Source organism: Haliaeetus leucocephalus, unplaced genomic scaffold, assembly GCF_000737465.1.
Source record: "Haliaeetus leucocephalus isolate CR32 unplaced genomic scaffold, Haliaeetus_leucocephalus-4.0 Scaffold262, whole genome shotgun sequence".
Classification (NCBI taxonomy): domain Eukaryota; kingdom Metazoa; phylum Chordata; class Aves; order Accipitriformes; family Accipitridae; genus Haliaeetus; species Haliaeetus leucocephalus.
This window is the reverse complement of record NW_010972698.1, coordinates 570929-590864: the sequence shown is the minus strand read 5'-3', so window position 1 is coordinate 590864 and position 19936 is coordinate 570929. Positions and strand designations below refer to the sequence as shown.

At 45.3% G+C, this 19936-nt stretch overlaps 1 protein-coding gene across 1 annotated transcript; it reads left to right on the top strand.

Moving 5' to 3' along the window:
- Window positions 1–429: 429 nt before the first annotated feature.
- Window positions 430–1821, top strand: LOC104832638 (transcription factor SOX-3-like). Its single transcript, XM_010568905.1, has 2 exons — window positions 430–481; window positions 521–1821. Exons 1-2 carry the CDS (start codon window positions 430–432, stop codon window positions 1384–1386), a joined length of 918 nt encoding a protein of 305 aa, XP_010567207.1. The 3' UTR covers window positions 1387–1821.
- The last annotated feature ends 18115 nt before the right edge of the window (window positions 1822–19936 follow it).

The following is a 19936-nucleotide window of genomic DNA, read 5'->3' as shown; positions in this document are numbered from 1 at the left end:
GGGGGTGTCCGGCACCAGCAGCCCCGAAACGGCAACTTTTTGGCTCCCCCCAGCCGGTCAGTTACCGGCGTCGGGGCTGTCGGGAACCGCTCGCTGATTGGCTGCCGCCCGCTCATTTATAGCCCGTCAATCAAATACCCCCGGGATTGGTGTGCGCATCGCTCGGCGCTGCCCGCGGGAAGCGCTCCGCACCGCTCCGCAGACGCGGCCGCCGCGCCGCAGCACCAGCAGCGCCAGCAGCCCCCCCGCTTCGGCGAGCGGCGCCTCCGCCCGCCAGGCAGAAAAACTTCCTCCTCCTTCAGCAGCCGCCCAGGCAGGTTTTTCCCCTCTGTTTTTTTTATTTTTTTTTTGTTTTTTTTTTTAACTTCCTCTCCCCGGTCTGGTGCCCGCCTGCCCGCCACCCTGGCGCACCTCTTGCCGGCTCCGGCCATGTACAGCATGCTGGAGACTGAGATCAAGACGCCGCAGCCCACGCCGGGCAGCGCCGGGGGCAACCCCGCTCCGGGCAGCAACGGCAAAGGCGGCGGAGGCGGCGGGGCCGGCAACGGAGCGGGAGCCGGCTCGGACCAGGACCGGGTGAAGCGCCCCATGAACGCCTTCATGGTGTGGTCGCGGGGCCAGCGGCGGAAGATGGCCCAGGAGAACCCCAAGATGCACAACTCGGAGATCAGCAAGCGCCTCGGGGCCGACTGGAAGCTGCTGAGCGACGCCGAGAAGCGGCCCTTCATCGACGAGGCCAAGCGGCTGCGGGCCGTGCACATGAAGGAGTATCCGGATTACAAATACCGGCCCCGAAGGAAGACCAAGACCTTGCTGAAGAAGGACAAATACTCGCTGCCCGGCAATCTGCTGGCCCCAGGGGGGGGCAACGCGGTGAGCAGCCCCGTCGGGGTGGGGCAGAGGATTGACACTTACGCCCACATGAACGGCTGGACCAACGGGGCTTACTCACTGATGCAAGACCAGCTGGGCTACAGCCAGCACCCGGGCATGAACAGCCCCCAGCTGCAGCAGATGCACCGCTACGACATGACGGGCCTGCAGTACAGCCCCATGATGTCCACGGCGCAGACCTACATGAACGCCGCCTCCACCTACAGCATGTCCCCCGCCGCCTACGGCCAGCAGCCCTCCACGGCCATGAGCCTGGGCTCCATGGGCTCGGTGGTGAAATCCGAGCCCAGCTCGCCGCCTCCGGCCATCACTTCCCACTCGCAGAGGGCCTGCCTGGGAGACCTGCGGGATATGATCAGCATGTACCTGCCCCCGGGGGGGGATGCCACAGACCCTTCCGCCCTGCAGGGCAGCAGGTTACACAGCGTCCACCAGCACTACCAGAGTGCCGGGACTGGCGTGAATGGTACCGTACCACTAACTCACATATAAACTTGGCTGCTCCGGACGGCTCCCCGTCTTAATCCCTAACCCCACCACCGCTCCCTGACTCCACCGGGACGTGCGGCAGTGTTGCTCGGCTTAGCAGACTTAATACTAACTTTGGAGAAATTTTAAAAAGGAAATCCGTTAGTTGTGTCCTTTTTTTTTTTTTTGTAAAAAAAAAAAAAATTTGAGCAAGCTGTTATTTTAATAGAGCACAACTCCTGCCTCCTAGAAGCTGCTGTGAAGTTTTCAAACCACGGCAACTTCTTTCCTGGTTTCTGCTAGGTTGGGCACTGTTTTGTTCGCTTAAAAGTTTTTAAAAGACCTTGCATCTTCCAGTTTGATTTCTAGTGTTGCAATGACATAAAAAAAAAAAAAAAACCGGCGGGCTTTTGTTTTTAAACTCGGTTGTTCACATTATCGTTGTGGTTTCTTAAGTGTTTTGTTCTTCCCACCTTACCGAGCCTCGCTTGGTTTCTATCCACAATCTGTAGCTTTGACGACTTTTTAACTTTAGGGTTTTGTTCTTTAAAAAAGGGGGAGGTGGGAGAGAGCTGTGCGGGTCGCAAACGCATTTCTTTTATTTATAGTAAGTTGTGTGTCTTGGTTTTTCTTAAGCTGTAAACTTATGTAAATTGATTTGTGAATTTTACTGTGAACCATGTTTTGACATATCAGATGAAGAAACGTTTTAGTTTTGTTTACCGGATTTCTTCCAAAAAAAAAAAAAGTCATCGAAATACTCCTTCCCTCTCCCTGTCCCTAGTCCTCGTTTGCTTCCTTCTTCCAGACGAAGAGAGATCAATAAATTTTATATCGGGCACGTCGGCAGTCTCCGGGCGGTTTGTGCGGGGGCGGGCGCGCAGCCGGTGCCTCGGCGGCGGCGGGAGCCCGGAGCGGGGGCAGCGCGGTCCCGCCCGGGGCTCCCCGCAACAGCCGCGGTCACCCCGCCCGGCCCAGGAGCCCGGGGGCCGCCATCCCGTTTCGGCCGGGTTTCTGCGCCTGCCGCGCTGTGGTGTATTTTGGGGGGGTGGGGAGGAGTGCCCCTTCGAGTTGATTTTCTTCTAGAGAAAAGCGGGACCTGGGCCGGGAAAGCGTCTCTGTGCTACTGAAGCTGCTGCTGCTCTCCGAGCCGCCCGCCACTTGTTGCCTCTCTGCCCGGCTGGTTTCCCTCGGTCGACGGGGAGGGAAAGGGGTTACACGTGTGTGCCTCCGCTGTTTTTTTTGTTTTGGTTTGTTTTTTTTTTCCTGGAGGATTTGCCTAGAAACCTGAGCTCATCTGAAATATTTACAAAAGTAAAACCCGTTGGGGAACTCTTGATTAGACTCTATTAAAAATGAATGGTTACAGGAGTCCCCAGAGGAAATAAATAATTCAATCTTTTCAGTACGTTTGACGAGTGTGTTTTTAGTCTGGACAACTTTTCTTTGCCTTTTTTTTGTTCTTGTTCTCTTTTTTTAGGCGTCTGCGTTATTCCTGGCTGTAGTTCTGTGGGCGCCGCCGAACAGCCCCGAGCTGCAGCCCCCCGCGGAGCCCCGGGACCGCCGGCCGAGCGGGAGACCGCTTATCCCTCCTTCTGCTCGGCGACAAAAGCCGCGTTGCCGGCCGACCCCCCAAGCGTGCCCTCGGCTCCTGCCGGCTCCGCGGGCCGGGCTCCGAGCTCGCCGAGGCGGGCGGCCGCTCGGCGGCCCGAGCACCCTCGCAGGCGGTCAGTGCGTTTCGCGGCGCGGCCCCCCTCGAGGCTCTGCCTCCCGTTTGCTTCCACTACCCCTTTCGCCGTTTGTCTTCCTTCGGAAGGAGAGGGAACGGGAGGGTGCTTTTGTCGTTGGCTTTGGTTAAAGGGGCCCGCTCCGCTCGCCCCTTAGGAGCGGCGGCTTCAGGGGGACCCCGCGCCCCTCCGCTGCCCGCCTGCGGCGCCCGGGACCTGCCGGGGGCGGGGGGAGCCGCTTTCCCTTCCCCGCTGCTTCCCGCCGGCCGGGCCGGCCCCCCCCGCGCTGCCTCCCGGGCCGGCAGCAGGGATGGCCCGGCAGCCGCGCCGGCCTTGCGGAGGCTCCGCCGGGCAGCACGTCCAGCTTCGGGCCGGGCCTTCCCGCGGCTCTTCCGAGAGGAAAAGCGACGCTCTGCAAACCGCACCGAGAGCCGCCTTCTGTGGTGCGGGGTGCCTGGCTCCTGGCCGCCCGGGGAAGGGGGAGAGCCGGGGGGGCAGCTGCTGCAGGTCCTCGACCCGGGGAGAGACCCCGGGCCAGGCACGCTGCCCTCTGCCCGGGCAAGCCCCTGGGGTCGCCCACCCTCTGGTCCCTGTCATAAGCCCCTGGCACCGCACACGCTCCCCTCTGCTCAGGAACAGCCGTGCCAGAACTGGGGGTAATCACTTTGCAAATGAGAATACCCTCAGCTCGGCTCCCTCCATAACGTTTCTGGTGAAATCTGGCAAACCTGCGGCAGAAAGAACTGCTTTCTCCAGTTGGCGCTGCTACCTTTTGGGTAGGAGTGTGCCTGTTACTAGCTCTGTGAGGAGAAGCAGCCCCATAACCCGGAGTTCTGAGAGAGGGTGATGAGATCAGTGGTGTTGGTACGGTACATGGAGATACGCGTGGGGGGCAGCGGCAGGTCCCCTTCCACGTCAGCTGGGGGTCAAGCTGCTCCCCAGTGCTCTCCAGAACAGGCAGTGCCAGGAGAGCCTGGGAGGGGAAGCGCGATGATCCTCTTCCCTGAAATCGGTCTCCCTCAGCCTTCCCTGACAGGCCTGAGAGGCAAGTCTGACAAAAGTGAGGGCTCCTGAGCAGGTGAGCTGCTGCCAGCACTGGAATTGTATTTGCTATCCTCAGAGCCGAATTGCAGCTACATTGTTATAAGTAGTTGTTCCCTTCGTTTTGAGTTCTCTGGAAGTGGATCCTCTGCCATGAAAAGGGAAAAACACTGTTCTTCAAAGGTTTGCAGTATTTTTAAGTTCAAGTTATCTTCCTCGTCTGCTGTAAGTCAGGGCCTAAGGAGAGTTTGTGAGCAAGTCCCTGAGGGCTCACAGAGAGATGCCTCTATAAACTACCTTGTTCTTGCTGAAAGCTCATCACAGTGGTTTGGCTTGTGGATGCTTTTCCTGAGCTATTGATTTTCAGATGCCCAGACAAAATCCTCCACAGTTTTCAGCTTCCTGGGGCTGAACTTTATCCTGAAGTTCCTAAGTTGTGGGGCAGAGCATGGGGAAAGGGTTGTAAACAGGCACACACCACTGGATGGGGGAGAGACCCATTGCAAGTCAGAAGCAATGGACCCAGCCTTGTACATAAGTGTAAGTACAGATACAGCCTCTTCTTTCCTGAACATGAGTGTATTTTCCATCACAGAGCCGACAGCATAGAGGAAGACATTGCCTGAAAGACAACTTTTTTTCAAAGAGCACTGTTACATCCTTTGCTTGGACTCAAGAAATTTGCCTTGAGAACAAAGGCAGAAACATGTTCTCTTTAGAATTAATGAAGGTATGTTTTATTTGTACCGAGCTTCGTTTTTTAAATTTTCAGTTTATTCTGGACATAGACATACATCCTGCATGCATTAAATCTAAATGCCTTTTGAGCAATGCCCATGTGGGATTTCATACTCCTGCTTTTGTGGGAGGGATCAGAATCGAGCCATTAACATTCTCGGGGAGAGCAGGTGAAGTTACAAATAGTTATGTACGAGACATGTTGGCTCTGTGGAAGATGCGTCTGCACAGGATCCTTTGCTCCAGAAATCCACAGCACTTTGCAGGATAGGACTGTAAGTGAAATGCTAAATTGTTGTATGTGCAAAATCATTAGCAACTCTTTGCACAGTTAAAAAAACTACAGCCTTATTCAGAACACCTAGAATAGATCGAGTGCATCCATTATCCTTAGAAAGACTGAACATTGGCTGTGGAGAGGTTAATAATGTTAGCATTTAAGTGTAATGACAATATTTAGGCTTTTGCGTTAACACTTTTTTGAATGGAAGAGTGGAAGATCACACTTGATGCGACTGTTAGTCTGTCAAAAAACAGCGTATTGGGTTACACTTTCATGGTTCTTTCCTATGCTAAAGAGCTGCAGGGTTAATTTATTTCAACAAAAATTGGTAAGTGAAAATATTTTAAATTAAAATTTTGAGGCTGTCTGGTTGGGGAGTAAATTCTAATACTTAGCAGAGGAATCTGATTGTGAGTATTTTAAGAATATTTTTTAAACCATACATTTTTGTATTTCTGTTCTTTTTTGTGCTATAAGAGGAGATGAATACTAAATTCAGTAAAAGGCATATGATTAGCATAAACACTTTATGAAAGCATTTATAAATCAGTGCTTGACCCTATCAAACATGAGACTAAGAAAAATACTTTTCAGGAAAATTAGAAAGATAGGGACTTGTCTATCTTCTGATGTTAATGGAAAGAATTATTTCATAGGAATGAATACAGCAGAGGAGGTGAAATTAGGTGATGTTCAGGACTGCAATGTTGCTCCTGTTCCCAATGCCTGCAAAAGTGAGAAGTTTGATATGGCTTCTTTTCTACTGGTATAGACCTTGATTCTACATTTGTTGTAGTCAAGTCCAGTTAATTTACATGGCGCAGATTCAGATTACTTCTATGGTAAACCTGGAGTGACAAAACACAGAAATCTTATAGAGAAAGAGATAAAATTTGAATCCATTTCTTTTAAGATTTCTCAAAGAAGGAGTGGAGAGCTATCATTGCAGATCTGTTTGCATGGGGCAATTTAGTGGTTAATGCAGATTAAGTTTTCCAGAATAGTTTCCCATATGCTTCTCTATCATGACTTTCTACTGATGCCACTGGATGCAATAATAATTGCAACACAGTGACTTATTTCTCAACAGAATGTCCTCAGGATATGGAATTCATTATTCTTTTCTGTGAATACCATTCACAGCCAACTTCTTTGTGTTGCTAGTCAAGTAAACAGGATTTCAGATTTGCCTCCTCCAAAGACATCCTCAGAAGCTCTTTATCCATTTTATATGTTAGTTTTCCAGTTTCTGAAATGCGATCGATACCTACTTAGTGCAGCAGGGGAGGTTGCAATGCATGTGAGCAAGCGTGTGTGTGTGTGAGAGAAAGCAAGAAAATGGGGGGGGGGGGTGTCACAGTAAATCCAGAGAGATGTATTTATACCTCCTCTGTGACTAAAAAAAAAAAAAAGTATGTACCACTTAAATGTTATTTAAGTCAGCTTTAGGCTCAGGATGCTCATCTTTATTGTTGTTGCTAAGTTCAATTATACCATATTTATGCCAGGTTACTTTTATTCAGCAATACATCAAATTAAGCTAAATCAATCTGAGCATGATTTGGCCTGGTTTAAAAATGTTTGTGCTGATGTAACTGAAGTCCCCGATTCATGTCCACATGAGGAAGCAGTTGTGGGGTTTTAGCACATTACTGCCCCAGAGCTGTTTGCTCAGTTCATCTTCAGGAAATCACTACACCTTTTTCTGTGCTTTGGCCATCACAGGTCACATGCTGGTGGATCGGTGCAAACTCACCTCGGCTGATGGGGAGAAGTGTGAAACATAAACTACTACATAAGCTATGCTGCTTCCAAAGAAATGCAAAGTGAACCAGTTTCTCAGAGCCCCAAATTGCTGTGTGTATATTCCACATGCACAGCAGCCCAGAGCTCGAAAAGAGTCAGGCGTAAGTGGGGAGGGCCTAGGAATAAGAGGGAAATTAAGCAATGTTAAAAACTTGTGAGCTTCTGTCATTTATCTCTTCTGGGGCTTCTGATTGAGACTTCTGGCCTTGGTGAGCTTTTTTTCTTTGTCTCCGTGAAGAATATTATGCATCTTTTCTATACAGGCCATAGGAAATAGTATAGCAGTGATTGCACCAAGCCTTCAGGATTTCCCCTTTGTACTAAAGTCAGCTTATTCATTTCATGCATCATCATTCACAGCTTGGTGTGCTGATTTCAAAAATTCTATACATCTACTTGACACAAAGGGGAGAGACAGAACGTAGTTGTGGACGTGCCTTAGGTGCATGTAACGACTATTCTTGAATGCCATTTGCAAGGGAAGAAATCTTGAAAGTCAATGGGAACTTTGCCCATTCAGAGTTCAGGATAAGGCACTTGGCATTGATTTCATTTTCATTGTACTGTGCTGCCAAGTCAGAAAAGCTTCTCTTCCACAAAGTTAAGAAAAGGTATTTTAATCCAAATCATTCTTCCCCCCCCCCTTTTTCTTTCTCTTTCCTTTTTTTCCCCCCCTTTAAGATTCACTGGACAGTTTTCATTCTACAGCCTGTAAATAGCAAATGTCATAGTAGGAATTCCTTTTAAATAGTAAGTTATACTTCCATTATTGAGCAAAACGTTCCTTTCTTTTAAACTTCAGTCTGTTAAACAGGTGAACACTTGTGAAACAGGTGTGATTTTTTTATGAGTCTACCAGAGCTGGGATAGTAACTGAATTAATTGTCATGACCCTAAAGTAAAAGGAAGTAAAGGAGCTGAATATACAAACTGGCAAACGTATGCATCAAGGTAATTCTGTGTAGTTTTCCAGGCATTCAGCAGGTCTGTATGAGTTGCTGCAGTAAGGATTAGCCCTGTCTGCGTTCTCTTGGGGAATGTCATAAGAACAGCTGAAGTTTTTCTGACTTGGCCGATTTTGTGCAGAGCATGCAATGTTACAATAAAAGTTTTTTTTTTTAAACTGTTCTCAAAGAAAGGAGACTAACATCTTGAAAGTATTTTGCTTCCTTTTCCAATAACTCTTCTGCTCTTCTTTTCTCAATAAATTTCAGCCTGTACTTGTGTCAAAGGGGAATAACTCTAGCCAAGAAGAAGATGTTTTGGGTTGAAAGTCCTGTGTAAGCAGGTACTAATAATTTTGGATTAATTGTTAAAGGAAATAAGGATTCTTTTGCTGTTTTTTGTTTAGACAGCAGTATAACAAAAAGATTATTTAAGAATTTAGACTGTGGTGGCATTGCAAGATCTCCTGCTGGAGATTCTGGAGGAGGAAACAGGATTGTTTTGGCCTCTAGCAGAGGACTGTCCACCTGTGCACAGGAGGTACTTTGTTATTCAATGACTGTCAGGCCAATTAATGATAGGAGGAGACTTGCGAGCTGCTTGGAGAAGCATGGCACTGCCAAAACCTGGCAGATCGTTTGGATTTCCTGTTACATGAAACTTCTCCTGCAATCATTTTTGCTTTGATTATTCAAGAGAGGACTAGAATTTAGGCCAGCCTAAGCAGATTTCAGTAACACTGAACAAGCATTGGATGAGATTTTGCAGTCTGATTCCTGTGATCTGGTTCTGCTTGGCTCCATCTCCCTTCTGGATCCTGCCAAGGTTCAGAAACTGGATATGAACATAGCCTCCACATCTAGGGGAGTACTGACCATACGGGCCTACTCTTTTTCGGACAAATGGATTTATGCTGGGCTGTCAGAATGTCATTTCAGGATACTGCTCTGATACACACAGTCTTGAGAAAGTTAATTTCTCCTTATATTGAGGTTTCAGCATGGGAAAATCCCTCCTTTCCTAATACAACTACTGATCTCTAATTTTCATCAAATTATAGTTCCAAACAGCTTCACACCAGAAGCTTGTTGGTAGCCTCTAGTCAGTTGCTGACAAGATATTAAGATATTGCTGGCATCACGATATTGCAAGAGTTGGGTGCTGAGCACCTCTGTACGTGGCTCAGTGTAGGACTTCAAGAGGAGGACGGGGACTAATGGAAAATACTGCCCAGGAGCGGTGTTGGAAAGGCACTGGCAGACATTTGGTGCTTGATCTTCATCTTCAGTGCAAAATAGGTAGATGAGTAGCAAATGTCCTTTTGTCTGTATCCCCCTACGGGCAAGGCAGTCTCGGTTGAAAGCATTGGTAAGTGAAGCCAGAGTTTCTGTATCTGGATGGGAGGCAGAAGAAGAAGGACAACTTGATGCTGAACTAAGGGCGTATTAACTTTCTCTGAAAGTGCTTTATGGTTATAGCACTAGATTGTCTGCTTTGATTTGTGACAAGGAAGTGGGTGAATGTGGTCCTTGAATGAGAAGCAGTCCATGGGGTAACCTCCTTGGTGAGTTTCAAAACTGTTGTGTCTGAGATTGTTACCAACCCATGAGAGAATTTCCTGAACAATTCCTAGTAAGAACCACTGCCAGTTGTAGGTTTTAAGATTTCTGCCTTGGCTTGCCCATAGAAGCACTGCAGAGAGAAGAAGCAAGTGGAACAGATCTTCATCATCAGGGGGATAAGAAAGTCCTAAGAAAGTCAGGGCTGTAAGCATAGGGCTAAGCAGCTCAGGTGGGAGGGACAGGATTTGGGTTTACCTTGCCTACTTCCTGAGAAACAAGAATGCTTCCAAAACGGGAGCAGGTGACTTTAATAAACTGCTTCACAAGTTTTGTTGCAAAAATAAACCTTGAGCACTTTTTATTTTAACAGGCTTTAGACTGTGAGCTTTTCAGAGGAATAGGACTTGTTTTCCCCAATTTCTAAAGCATTAGGTGTGATTTTGATGATCACACTCATTCATATATCTAAGCAGGTTTAATCACCATTTGTGTCTGTCTTAATTCCAGCTCCAAAGACTGGCAGCCCAAAGGGAAGTGTGGGAAAGCAAATAGTAACCCACAGCATGGGAGGTAAGTGAAAGCTGTGGCTCTGTGAAACGCATTGTTCCAGCTAAACTGAGACCCTTTCCTTTTCTTTGAAGCCTTATAAGGCAGTGTTGATGATCTGCAGTGGTGCATGTGGAAGGGAGGACTAGAGACAGAGTGCCAATTTAAAAGTAGGCTTTTATGATTTAATCACAAATATCATTCTCTTGCTGCAGACATGAGAAGTACGCATATAGAAAATGGCATTGTGACAAATAGTACCAAGAGGTTTTTTTCTGAGTCCATTTAGTGAAGGCTGGGCAGGGAGGTTAGATATAAAAAAGGAGAATGATACAACTAATGGAGATGGAAGGGGAAGGCCCAAAGATAATGGCATGAAAGGAGTTTATCACCTTGAAACATGTATGTTTCACTTCTGAGGATTATTTAAAACTGTGAAGAAAACAATGCAATGATATTTTGTATTTAAAATACATCTGTATATTCTGTGTCTCATAGTTACTTTTTCAATATGTACATGACCAGAACCTAGCTTATCCTTACCTTGAAGTGTGAGCACAACAGAAGAATCAGTTGTAGCTAATGAATGAACAGGAACAATAGCGATCTACTGGCATTTGTCCCTAAAATCTCTGTGTGAGGGGGAGGATACGGGAGCTTCGGGAGGGAGCTAGGCCAGATCTGCTGAATTTCGATGAGGATTTCTCTAGTTTGTCTCCCATTCTGGTTGGCTGCATTATTATTTATTTCATCACTCAAATTGTGGTAGGTGCTGCTTGCCTTACAGTATGAATAACAAGCTGTTGAGCTCAGTAGAGTTCACTTATGCAGTAGGAGAGAATAATTCTCTCCCCTGCAGGAACTGCTGGGTAAAATTTAATAGTCTCGGCTGTGCCCCAGGGGGTTAGGGTAAAGGATCATAATGGTCCCTTCTGACCTTAAAATATATAAGTATGTAACAGTATCTAAGTATATACCCGGGTTGCATCCTGGCCACAGTACAGTCAACGAATTCCCCTTACAGACTCTTCTCTGACGCGTTGCAGTCTAAAAGCTTAAGAAAGACACAGCATGGAGCAGCGTGACCGCAACAGATGATGTGAGAGAACAGGCAAACTACTAAAAGAAGGTCCTGTGGTTATTTGGATATTTCATATGGCATACATATATGAACATATACTTTTTGGCACAGGAAGTATCAGTAGATTATGCATAAATGCACGTGTTCGTGTACATTCCCTTGTATCCCTGCAATAACTTTTGCTAACATATAGGACATGAAAATTACTTAAATAACTGTTGGATCAAGTAATATGAAAACAAATGTGTACTATCAGGTCCCCATGTTATCCCACAAATGGTGCTGCCATATTCCCACTTCTTTATTTGTTAGCACTGTTCATATTCGTTGTTAACCTGAAGAGGGACATTAGTAATAGTTCTCTGGTAAAATTTGACTAATCATAAACTGAAAATAGCAACTTTTTCACCTGAAACATCTGAGCACATTCTCATTCCCTTGGTCCAGTGAGGTGTGTCATCTTCAGATTGGAATATTTGTCAGTAGGATCAGCTGTTAAATGTTTGACAGCATTTCTGTTTGAGTGGCCTTAAGTACCTTCAACATTTACAGGCTCCTGTGGTAAGAGGGAAAGGGAAGATAACACCTAGCTAGTGCTAATGATTCTGGTGGTTGAACACTGAAGAACTAGTTAGGATTGCATTGTCAAGGTGTCTTTAGAGCCAATAGACTAGGAAACTATTTTTATCATGAAAATTTAGATTATGTAGAAGTTGCCATGCATATCAGAGATCCTTGGGCTCTGTGGATTTATGTCCTCGCTGGCAGGTAGAGAAGATGGCAGATTTCACAATCTGGTAACAATTTGTCATTTGCTCTTAAGCAATCTCTCAAATGCCATGGCTGTGATTGAGGCACTGTACAGATGTACAGGAAGAGTATTTTTAATTAAAGAAAACTAAATCAGATAAAGGGAAGGTGACCAGGTTGCTGATGCAGTCTTCCCACATGTTGGTACCTGGGATGTAGCAGGCATGTCTGCACCACATTGTCAGTCACACAGAGCAGTTGGAGAAATTTGAGACTGCAGCTAAAAAAATGACTTTGGGGCAAGAGGTCTAGAAGACATTCTCAGGAAAGATATAAAGAGGCAGATATATGTGGGACTATGTGATGACTAGTGAAGGGAGTAAGAAGTCTGCATAACACCTGAAGGATGCAAAAAGAAAAACTAGTTCTGCTGGGTGGTGCCCTGTGACACAACCAGGAAAAATGGGTTAGATTTAAGGAGGATTTTATCAAAGGAATGCTGGGAAAATAAAAGTCAGATGTGCAAGGTGCTCTCCAGGAGAATGTTTCAGATGTTAAAGCAGGACTGGATAAAATATCTGTGAACTGCAGAGAAGAATGTTGTGTTGGAAGAAGGGGAGATCAATGTTTCATGGCTGTTCTCTGCACGCCATTTCTATGAGTCAGCACTAGCAGTTAACATAGGCTGGTCATTTTGACTTGTGTTTCCAGTAAGTTTCTCTGTATTGTTCCCCGTGTGAACTCAGGCTTTGACTGAGCTTGAGCACTCAGTCATTTGTAGTAGAATTGATTTGCTCTGATTGAAACATACATGATCAGGTGCATTCCTGAATGTTATGGAAGCCTGGGAGCGCTATACTGGGACAGAACTTGTGGTTTCATAATAGTTCCTAATTTCGGGGTTGTTTTTCCTGTTAGATCTCACAGAACTTTGCAAAGGAAATCAGTGCAACTCAGTTACATTAGGAAAATGTTGCAGGGACACCCAATAAAGCAGTGGCAGACCCAGTAGTTATCCCTTGTCTGAGATTGATGCTCTGCCCACTGTTTGGAAAAGAAATTTCAGTTCTGGGTTTATTATTGTCGTGTCTGCAGCATCTTCTTATGTTGACGATGGCTCCAGAAGAGCTCTAGCAGCCCTAAGAGGGAATTGCTCCCAATTTTCTCCTTACACCTCTGCTAAGGGTTACTAGCCTTGGAGAGGGAAGTGTATATATATATATATATATATATATGCGCTCTTCAGCCACTGCATACTAGCTTAAACTAATTGTGTTTTCAGATATGTTGGACTACTTATGGTAGAGGGCTGGTAATCTTGGTGTGTCAGGTAAACAGTCATGTAGTTGTTTCCTATTTTTCCCCAGTGTGGACTGCCAGAGCTTATCTAGGGACAGCCAAACTAGTAGTGTGTGAGGATGACTCAGCCACTCAGCACTGCCTGAGCCTTCTTGGAGGCTTTGTGTGATGGCTTTGGAGATCTGAAAGATCTGCACGCCCTCCTGGTTCTGACAAGGCCCTGTGTGTGCTTGTAATTTGTGGGAGGTGCTTCATGCTACAAGCTAGGTGGAACTTCAGAAACTAGTCGATACAAATTCACTCAAGTATTTTTAATTTAAAGATAACCTTCCTCCTCCCAATAAACAACCATACTTAAATGTTGGGCTTAATTTCACTAAAAATATAATCTCTTGAAGCATGTATCATGCTTTCTGTTAAACACAAAAGGTATATTTTATGTGTTTTGCAGTAAAGTATACAGATGAATCCTAAAGACAAGGAAAGATAATCGGAATTAAAGTCTGTGAGTGTTCCCTTGCAAAATTGCTAAATTATGGGGATTTGATGAAAGTTTATTTTGTTTCAAATCAATTCTGTAGCAGGGTAACCCGTAGCTGAGTTTGCTGCTGGTTTGATGCATCCGTTGAATCTACTAGCAGCTGCAAAATTCCAGGAGCCTGGCCTTTTCATGATTCAGTGACCATGTAATTGGCCATGGGATTTATTCAGCCTTTTCATTCTATGTGACCCTTCCGTACAGCATCCTACCAAAATGTCCCGGTTAAATTCTGTGGTTTTATGTTGTGCATTCTGAATGAGCAGCTCACGATTTAGAATCCATTTTCCTTGCATATACAACCAGGTAAAAATATCATAATAATGGCTGCCTGCTTGTTTGCATCATTGTTAAAGCTTAAAGTATACAATCTCACTTTAAAACATAGTGAACTGGGCCTTTCTGAGCAAAGGGCATTGGATTTGTTCTCTCTGTCTGCTTTGGGTACTGCCTGGAGTCAACTGACATCAGATATTTCTGCAAGCCAGTTACTAAATGGACCATCAGGAATGGACACAAGCACATGCAGAGGGGTAAACAGTCAAGCACATACTCAACTCCCATCCTGAAAAAGTCTTAAAATACTGGGACTTAATCATTTAGCAACACTATTTGAGCAGTTTCAAACATTACTCTTGGGAGCTAGCTCCCTTGTCTTTATCCGCCCTCTGGCTGGGAGCTCTGGGTGTGGGAGGAATGCAGGATTGGGTGCTTATCTCTTCATCTCTGCTGTGTTTTGAGTTGCTAACTTGAGTGATGATGTGCCTGGAAAAGATTGGCTGGGGGAGGTCAGCTACTACACTGATAGGCACTGGTGGGAATGGAAGTGGAATATATGAGAGGAATATAGTTTTTGTATTGTGGTCCAGATTCTTTATTCTAAAACCATGTAGTATAATTGAAATGACGTACTTTCATGTGCATGATATACGTCTTCAGTAAAACAGCTTTATGTGAGCAATCGGTCACAACTGGGAGTCTACCCAGAGGTTATCATCTGTGTGAGAGTTGTTGCTTCTAGCACTGATGGTCAAGATTTCGATCTCTGTTATACACTTTAGTGTGGAATAACTAGTTTTACAAAGGTGTGGCTGAAATCAAAATTTACTGTAGGTTTCACTTCCAAGGCTTATAGTGTGACAGGATTACAACTGCAATATCATCCAGGACAACTCTGCAAAACCCCCAAAAGTGCCTTTTACATGTGAGAATTAAAGTTGTTGTAAGTCATTTCAGGAAAGAAGGAGGGAAAGAGTGCCTTAAAATATTGCTGTTATTAAAAATATACATAGAAAAAAGTCATACTGAAGTGAGGTTTCCTTTCTTAAACTAAGTCTCATTTTTTCCAGAGCAGTAAAGCTTATCCTATACCAGTTGTTGCTGACTTAATTCAGAGGAGGTGAAAAGTGATTATGCCAGTTACTCAGCTGAAGAAACATTATCAGTGTCTCAGTGAGCAGTGACTGCCGCGTAGTACGTGAATGGAGAGTGGTGAGGAAGAGCTTTGCTCAGGTCTCTAGTAGGAGGACAGTTGAACAGGACTGTAAGTACTCTGGCAGCCAACAGGACTGTCAGAGAAAGTATTATGATGGTGTTTGCTGCATGTTACTCCTTCAAGTTTATCATATTTTGCAGCCACTGTTAGTGGATCCAAAATCTTTCTTGAAGAGAGCACTTTTAACTCTTCAGGATCAGCCTGAAATCTCCGTGATGGATTGCTTACAACTGCTTGGCAGGTCTGCTGTCTTTCACGCTTTCTTCCTCTTTGACGAGTGAGACAGCTATCCATCCACCATATGATGGTGAGCACTTCTGGTGTGCTAACTCATTTAAGAAAACTAAAATATTGCAAAGTGTGCCATATAGAAACGCTCATTTGAGTCCAAGGCTCTCTGAGTGCTGCTATGCAGCACCACACCTCCTACCTTGTTTTCTGATCGCATGGGTTAGGAGAAGAAGGTCAATGACCCACGAACCAAATGCAGAATTGGAAAAACCTAAAAATGGGAGGCGGTTAGCTGTAGCTGTAAGGGAAAAAGGAACAGTGCAGGGCTAACAGTGCTGAGAAAATCTTAAGTTAAAGAGGACTCTGAGCACATTGCTTTTAAGTGACTCTTTTCTAACACTTCTTCAATTCTATAGTAATTGCTGGTCAGCCTGGTTCACAGTACAGCATTGAAAAATACAGTTGCAGTATGAAGTAGGCTCATAAGAGAACTCGTGAATTTGCTATTTTTCACCCTTACATGAATTTTCAACATTTCTGAGTTAAAATGGTAGATCACACAAGATGATAACAAATGCACAATGCCTTAATTATCATTGGGTCACCCTCAGGGATGCCAGAATGCCCCATCAGTCCCAGTAAATGAGTGAGCCATGGAGGTACTAGAAGCTGTCGGATGGCATCCTGCATCTGCATTCATATCTTAACAGGCTTTGGCTTCCCGCATCACATTCCACCCAGGAATGACCTCAAATCACTGTGCAGACTTCAGTGTACTCAGCCACAAGTACCTGTACTCCCAGGTGCCCAGGATCCTAGCAGTCTTACAACATCCCTGGATAATGATAAGAGATCCCTAGAGATTAGAAATAGGTAGTTTTCGCATAGGCTTACAGTTGATAAAGCCAAATTGTTAGAACCTGAATGCATAAAGAGGGGGTGTGTTCATGCACAGAAGATAACTCAATTTAAGATTATGCCTTTAGCTGAAGTAGTACAGCTTTTGATAAACTGCAGTTTATTAATCTTCTTTAATAGATTAAAATATCTGGGTTTTTTCCACCAAAGAGAGTCACTTAACTCTTTTTCTCTTTCTGCAGGTGTTATGTATCTTTTTTCACCCTTGAGAGCTGGGCAACTGATTGAGGTATCCCTGAACTGATTTATGTAATTTAAAAGTTCATCTTTAAAAATCTTGACCTTGAACCACAAGGCTGAATTAGAACAGTAATTTATTAGCTTCCAGACTCAGCACTCAGAATATCTTTTCTCTTTATTTCCAAGCTGAATATTTTTCTTCTTTAGCTTTCTGGGTATCTGGTGGATGCCAAACATTTTCACACCAGTCATCTATTATCTTGCCCCAAAGATAAAACCCATGTTCTCTTAGGCTCTAAACCTTCTCTGGTAAAGTCCTCTCTTCCTTCTGGGAAAAAGAGACTTGCTTTCCAAGCCCACTATGACAGGTATAAGAGTAATGAAAGTAAAATACTGTGAGTTTTGTTGATATATCAGGAAAGACACAATTGCAGGATTGGGAGCTACATTTATGTTGGAGAGTACAACCAGTGGCTATCTTACTAGACACCAGCCACTGGTGTGCACTATAGTCTCAAGTGTTAGAGAAGGTGTTAGGAAGGACACTGTAAAATAAATAAAACCCATTTGGCTTAGAAAAAGCATTAATGTCAAGTTGGTTTTTTTTTTCTTCTTTACATCTTTTAAACAATGACACTTCTGTGGAAAGTGAATTTTAAGTATTGTAGTGAAAAATATGAAGGCGTTATTACGCTGTGACAGTGTAAGTGACAAAATTGCAATTAATTTAACAAATATTGACTATGTGCAATGACTCTTTGTGATGCCAAGCAAGAGATCAACTTATAAGCTTTACTGGTACCTAAGAAGCTCAGCCTCAGTGCAGTTAGGGGCATACATGCATTGGGAACACCCTCTTCAGCAGCTTGGTGACATGCTGGACAATTCAGCTGCCTTTCCTGCCCCTCTGCCTGAGATTACCTGTTGCCTAAAACTGAACTGCAGCAGGGATGTGCTCCTGAACTGCTGCAATTTGCAGGTTGGTTTATCAGCATAAATCACTGTTAGTCCTACTGTATTGTTCACAGCCCAGAATATTTACACAGCTTTTGAAGGGAGCACCTCTGTAGCTTCCACTGCTGAATCCAGTGCGAATTGTGCATCAGAGCCCTCAAGGATTTACAGCACCTTTTCCAGTCCCTAAATGAACAGCACATAATATAACTTTTTAAACTCACAGCAGCACAGAGCATGTGAATATTAGTGCCTTGTGCTGAAATCACTGAGGAGAGTTGGGTGCAGATCTGATTTATTTGATACCTGACCTTGAGCTGATCTGTACAGTGCAGTGCAGCCAATTCCTGCTGGTTGCTGCAAAGACATGAGAACACGAAATTGTCATCTTTTGTGCCTCTGGACACAACTTGGTACTGTTAAACTCTAGGGCTTGTATAGTTCTTATCAAGGAATACTGTGGAGGCAGTTAGTTTTGTAATTCCAATTTTAAGGACTAGCAAATTTGGGCCAGAGGCGCCCAAGGTGCTTCTGAAAATTCTTGCCGACAATGAAGACCAGCAGGATTGGCACCTTGTCTCCTCCATCCAGGTCACTAGTGCAGCCCCCTGGGCTGTCACAGCAAAGAGCTTTTCTGGCTTGTGGCTTCTGTGCTTGGCCCGCTAGTGAGGGCCACGGAGGAAGGTGCTAAAGTCTCACCCTTACATGTGGAAGTGCAAATCAGGCTTAGTTACGATCTGGACGTAAATGTTCCAGCTCAGAAGGATTTACAGGCAGGATCCGAATGAATGGAGGCCAGCCCTGTGTTGACAGCTGTTTAAGTGAAGGGATTGACAAGGGGATCCATAGCTGCGGGCAGTGGACCAGTTCACCACTCCCAGCTGTCCACCCCACCCACATTGCCCAGGCAGCTCAGCAGCTCATGAACGGGTTGCTGAGCTGCTGTACTCAGTAGAGTGGCATTTCGGAGGGAAATGGACTGATTTTAGCTTTCCTTAAAGTGTGCAAGGCAGCTGCCTTTCTTGTGGCTGTGCTGTCTGTGCTGTGGTGTGCTGGGGTAGCCTCAGCTGCCCCACTCTGTGCCATCCCCATTTCCCAGCCAGTGCCCTGAGTGTAGCGAGTTTTGCACTGGCAAACAGGCAGTACCCTTCCAGGGACTACTAATAAACAAGTAGATGATTAGTGCTGTTCTAGCAACACTGCCTGCCATGCAGAAATGTTTTGGAAAACTCAGAGGTATTGAGAATTATTTCACATGAATTTCACATTTATAAGCAACCTTGGTTGAACAATTCCAGCAGGAGTCAAGGTTTCCTCCAAGCCCATGGACTGGAGACCAGACCATCCGCTGTTCTCCCCCGCTGACTAGGCACATGGGACACTGCCAGCGCGGGCGAGGTGTCAAACCTGTGATCTCTAAGTGTGATAAACCCATTACTGAGCCCTAAAGCAATCTTTTTATGTCCTTGGCATTATCATTATCTGTGATGGTCAGAAGACGGGGAGGGGGGGTACCCAGATCTGTGAAGTCCCCACGAAAGGTGCTGGCCAGGGAGGAGGTGGAGGCCCATCCTGATCTGGCTGCTGGGAGGGGACTGCATTCCTCGGCTCTCTTCCACCCAGGGGTGGAGCACAGTCGGAAGCAGCGTGTTTGCTTTCATCTGTCCTGATGATAAGCAGACAATATCCAGGTAACCCTGAAACGTCTTTCCCCTGGCCCTTCTCCTCTGGAAAAGAGACATTGATATTAATCCTCTACCCAGGATTAATAAAGATATGGCTGGGTATATAGGAAAAAAAAGGTGCTGAGAGTTGGATTAGGGCTGATCATGGCTGATTAACTTTGCCCTGAGCTACATAGAAAGACACCTCTTGGGATAGCCTAGACTTTTGTAAAGTGCTGCTCAGCATCAGCTCTCCACGCTGGCCTCACCTGCACTTCCTTGCAGAGGGGACAGTATCTTCATACAGCGATGCCTCCTGTTGTACTAATATTTAAAAATGAAATTTCACAGAGTCACAAAAAGAAAAAAGCCAAACCTCTCAAAAATGATGTGATTGCCAAAATTGGCCAAGGCATGAGATTGATATAAACAGTAAAAAATATGAAGGAGCAAGATTTCTAAAAGTGATGTGGAGAAGGATTATAGGATTGTCTAGAAGCAAAGGCCCATAACTCCGCTTAAGACAGGTGAGCAAAGGACTCAGTGTGTTGCAAATAATATTAAAGGTAGAAAAGAGCTTCTTTTTAAGATTAACTGAAAATTTTAACCTGGAAAAATGTGGGATCGACTTTTTGGTCAGTGTGGTTGTCCAGACTGATATACAGTAGTATGTGTAGGATTTTTCCTGGGAGGGTAATTACAAGTTCTTTTACCTATTTCTAGAGGATCAGTCTAGATTGCATATCTGCTATGCAAGTGACATTTGGCTTTGGGTCGTCCATCGTCCCGGCCCCCCCGGCCCCCCCTCGCCCCCCC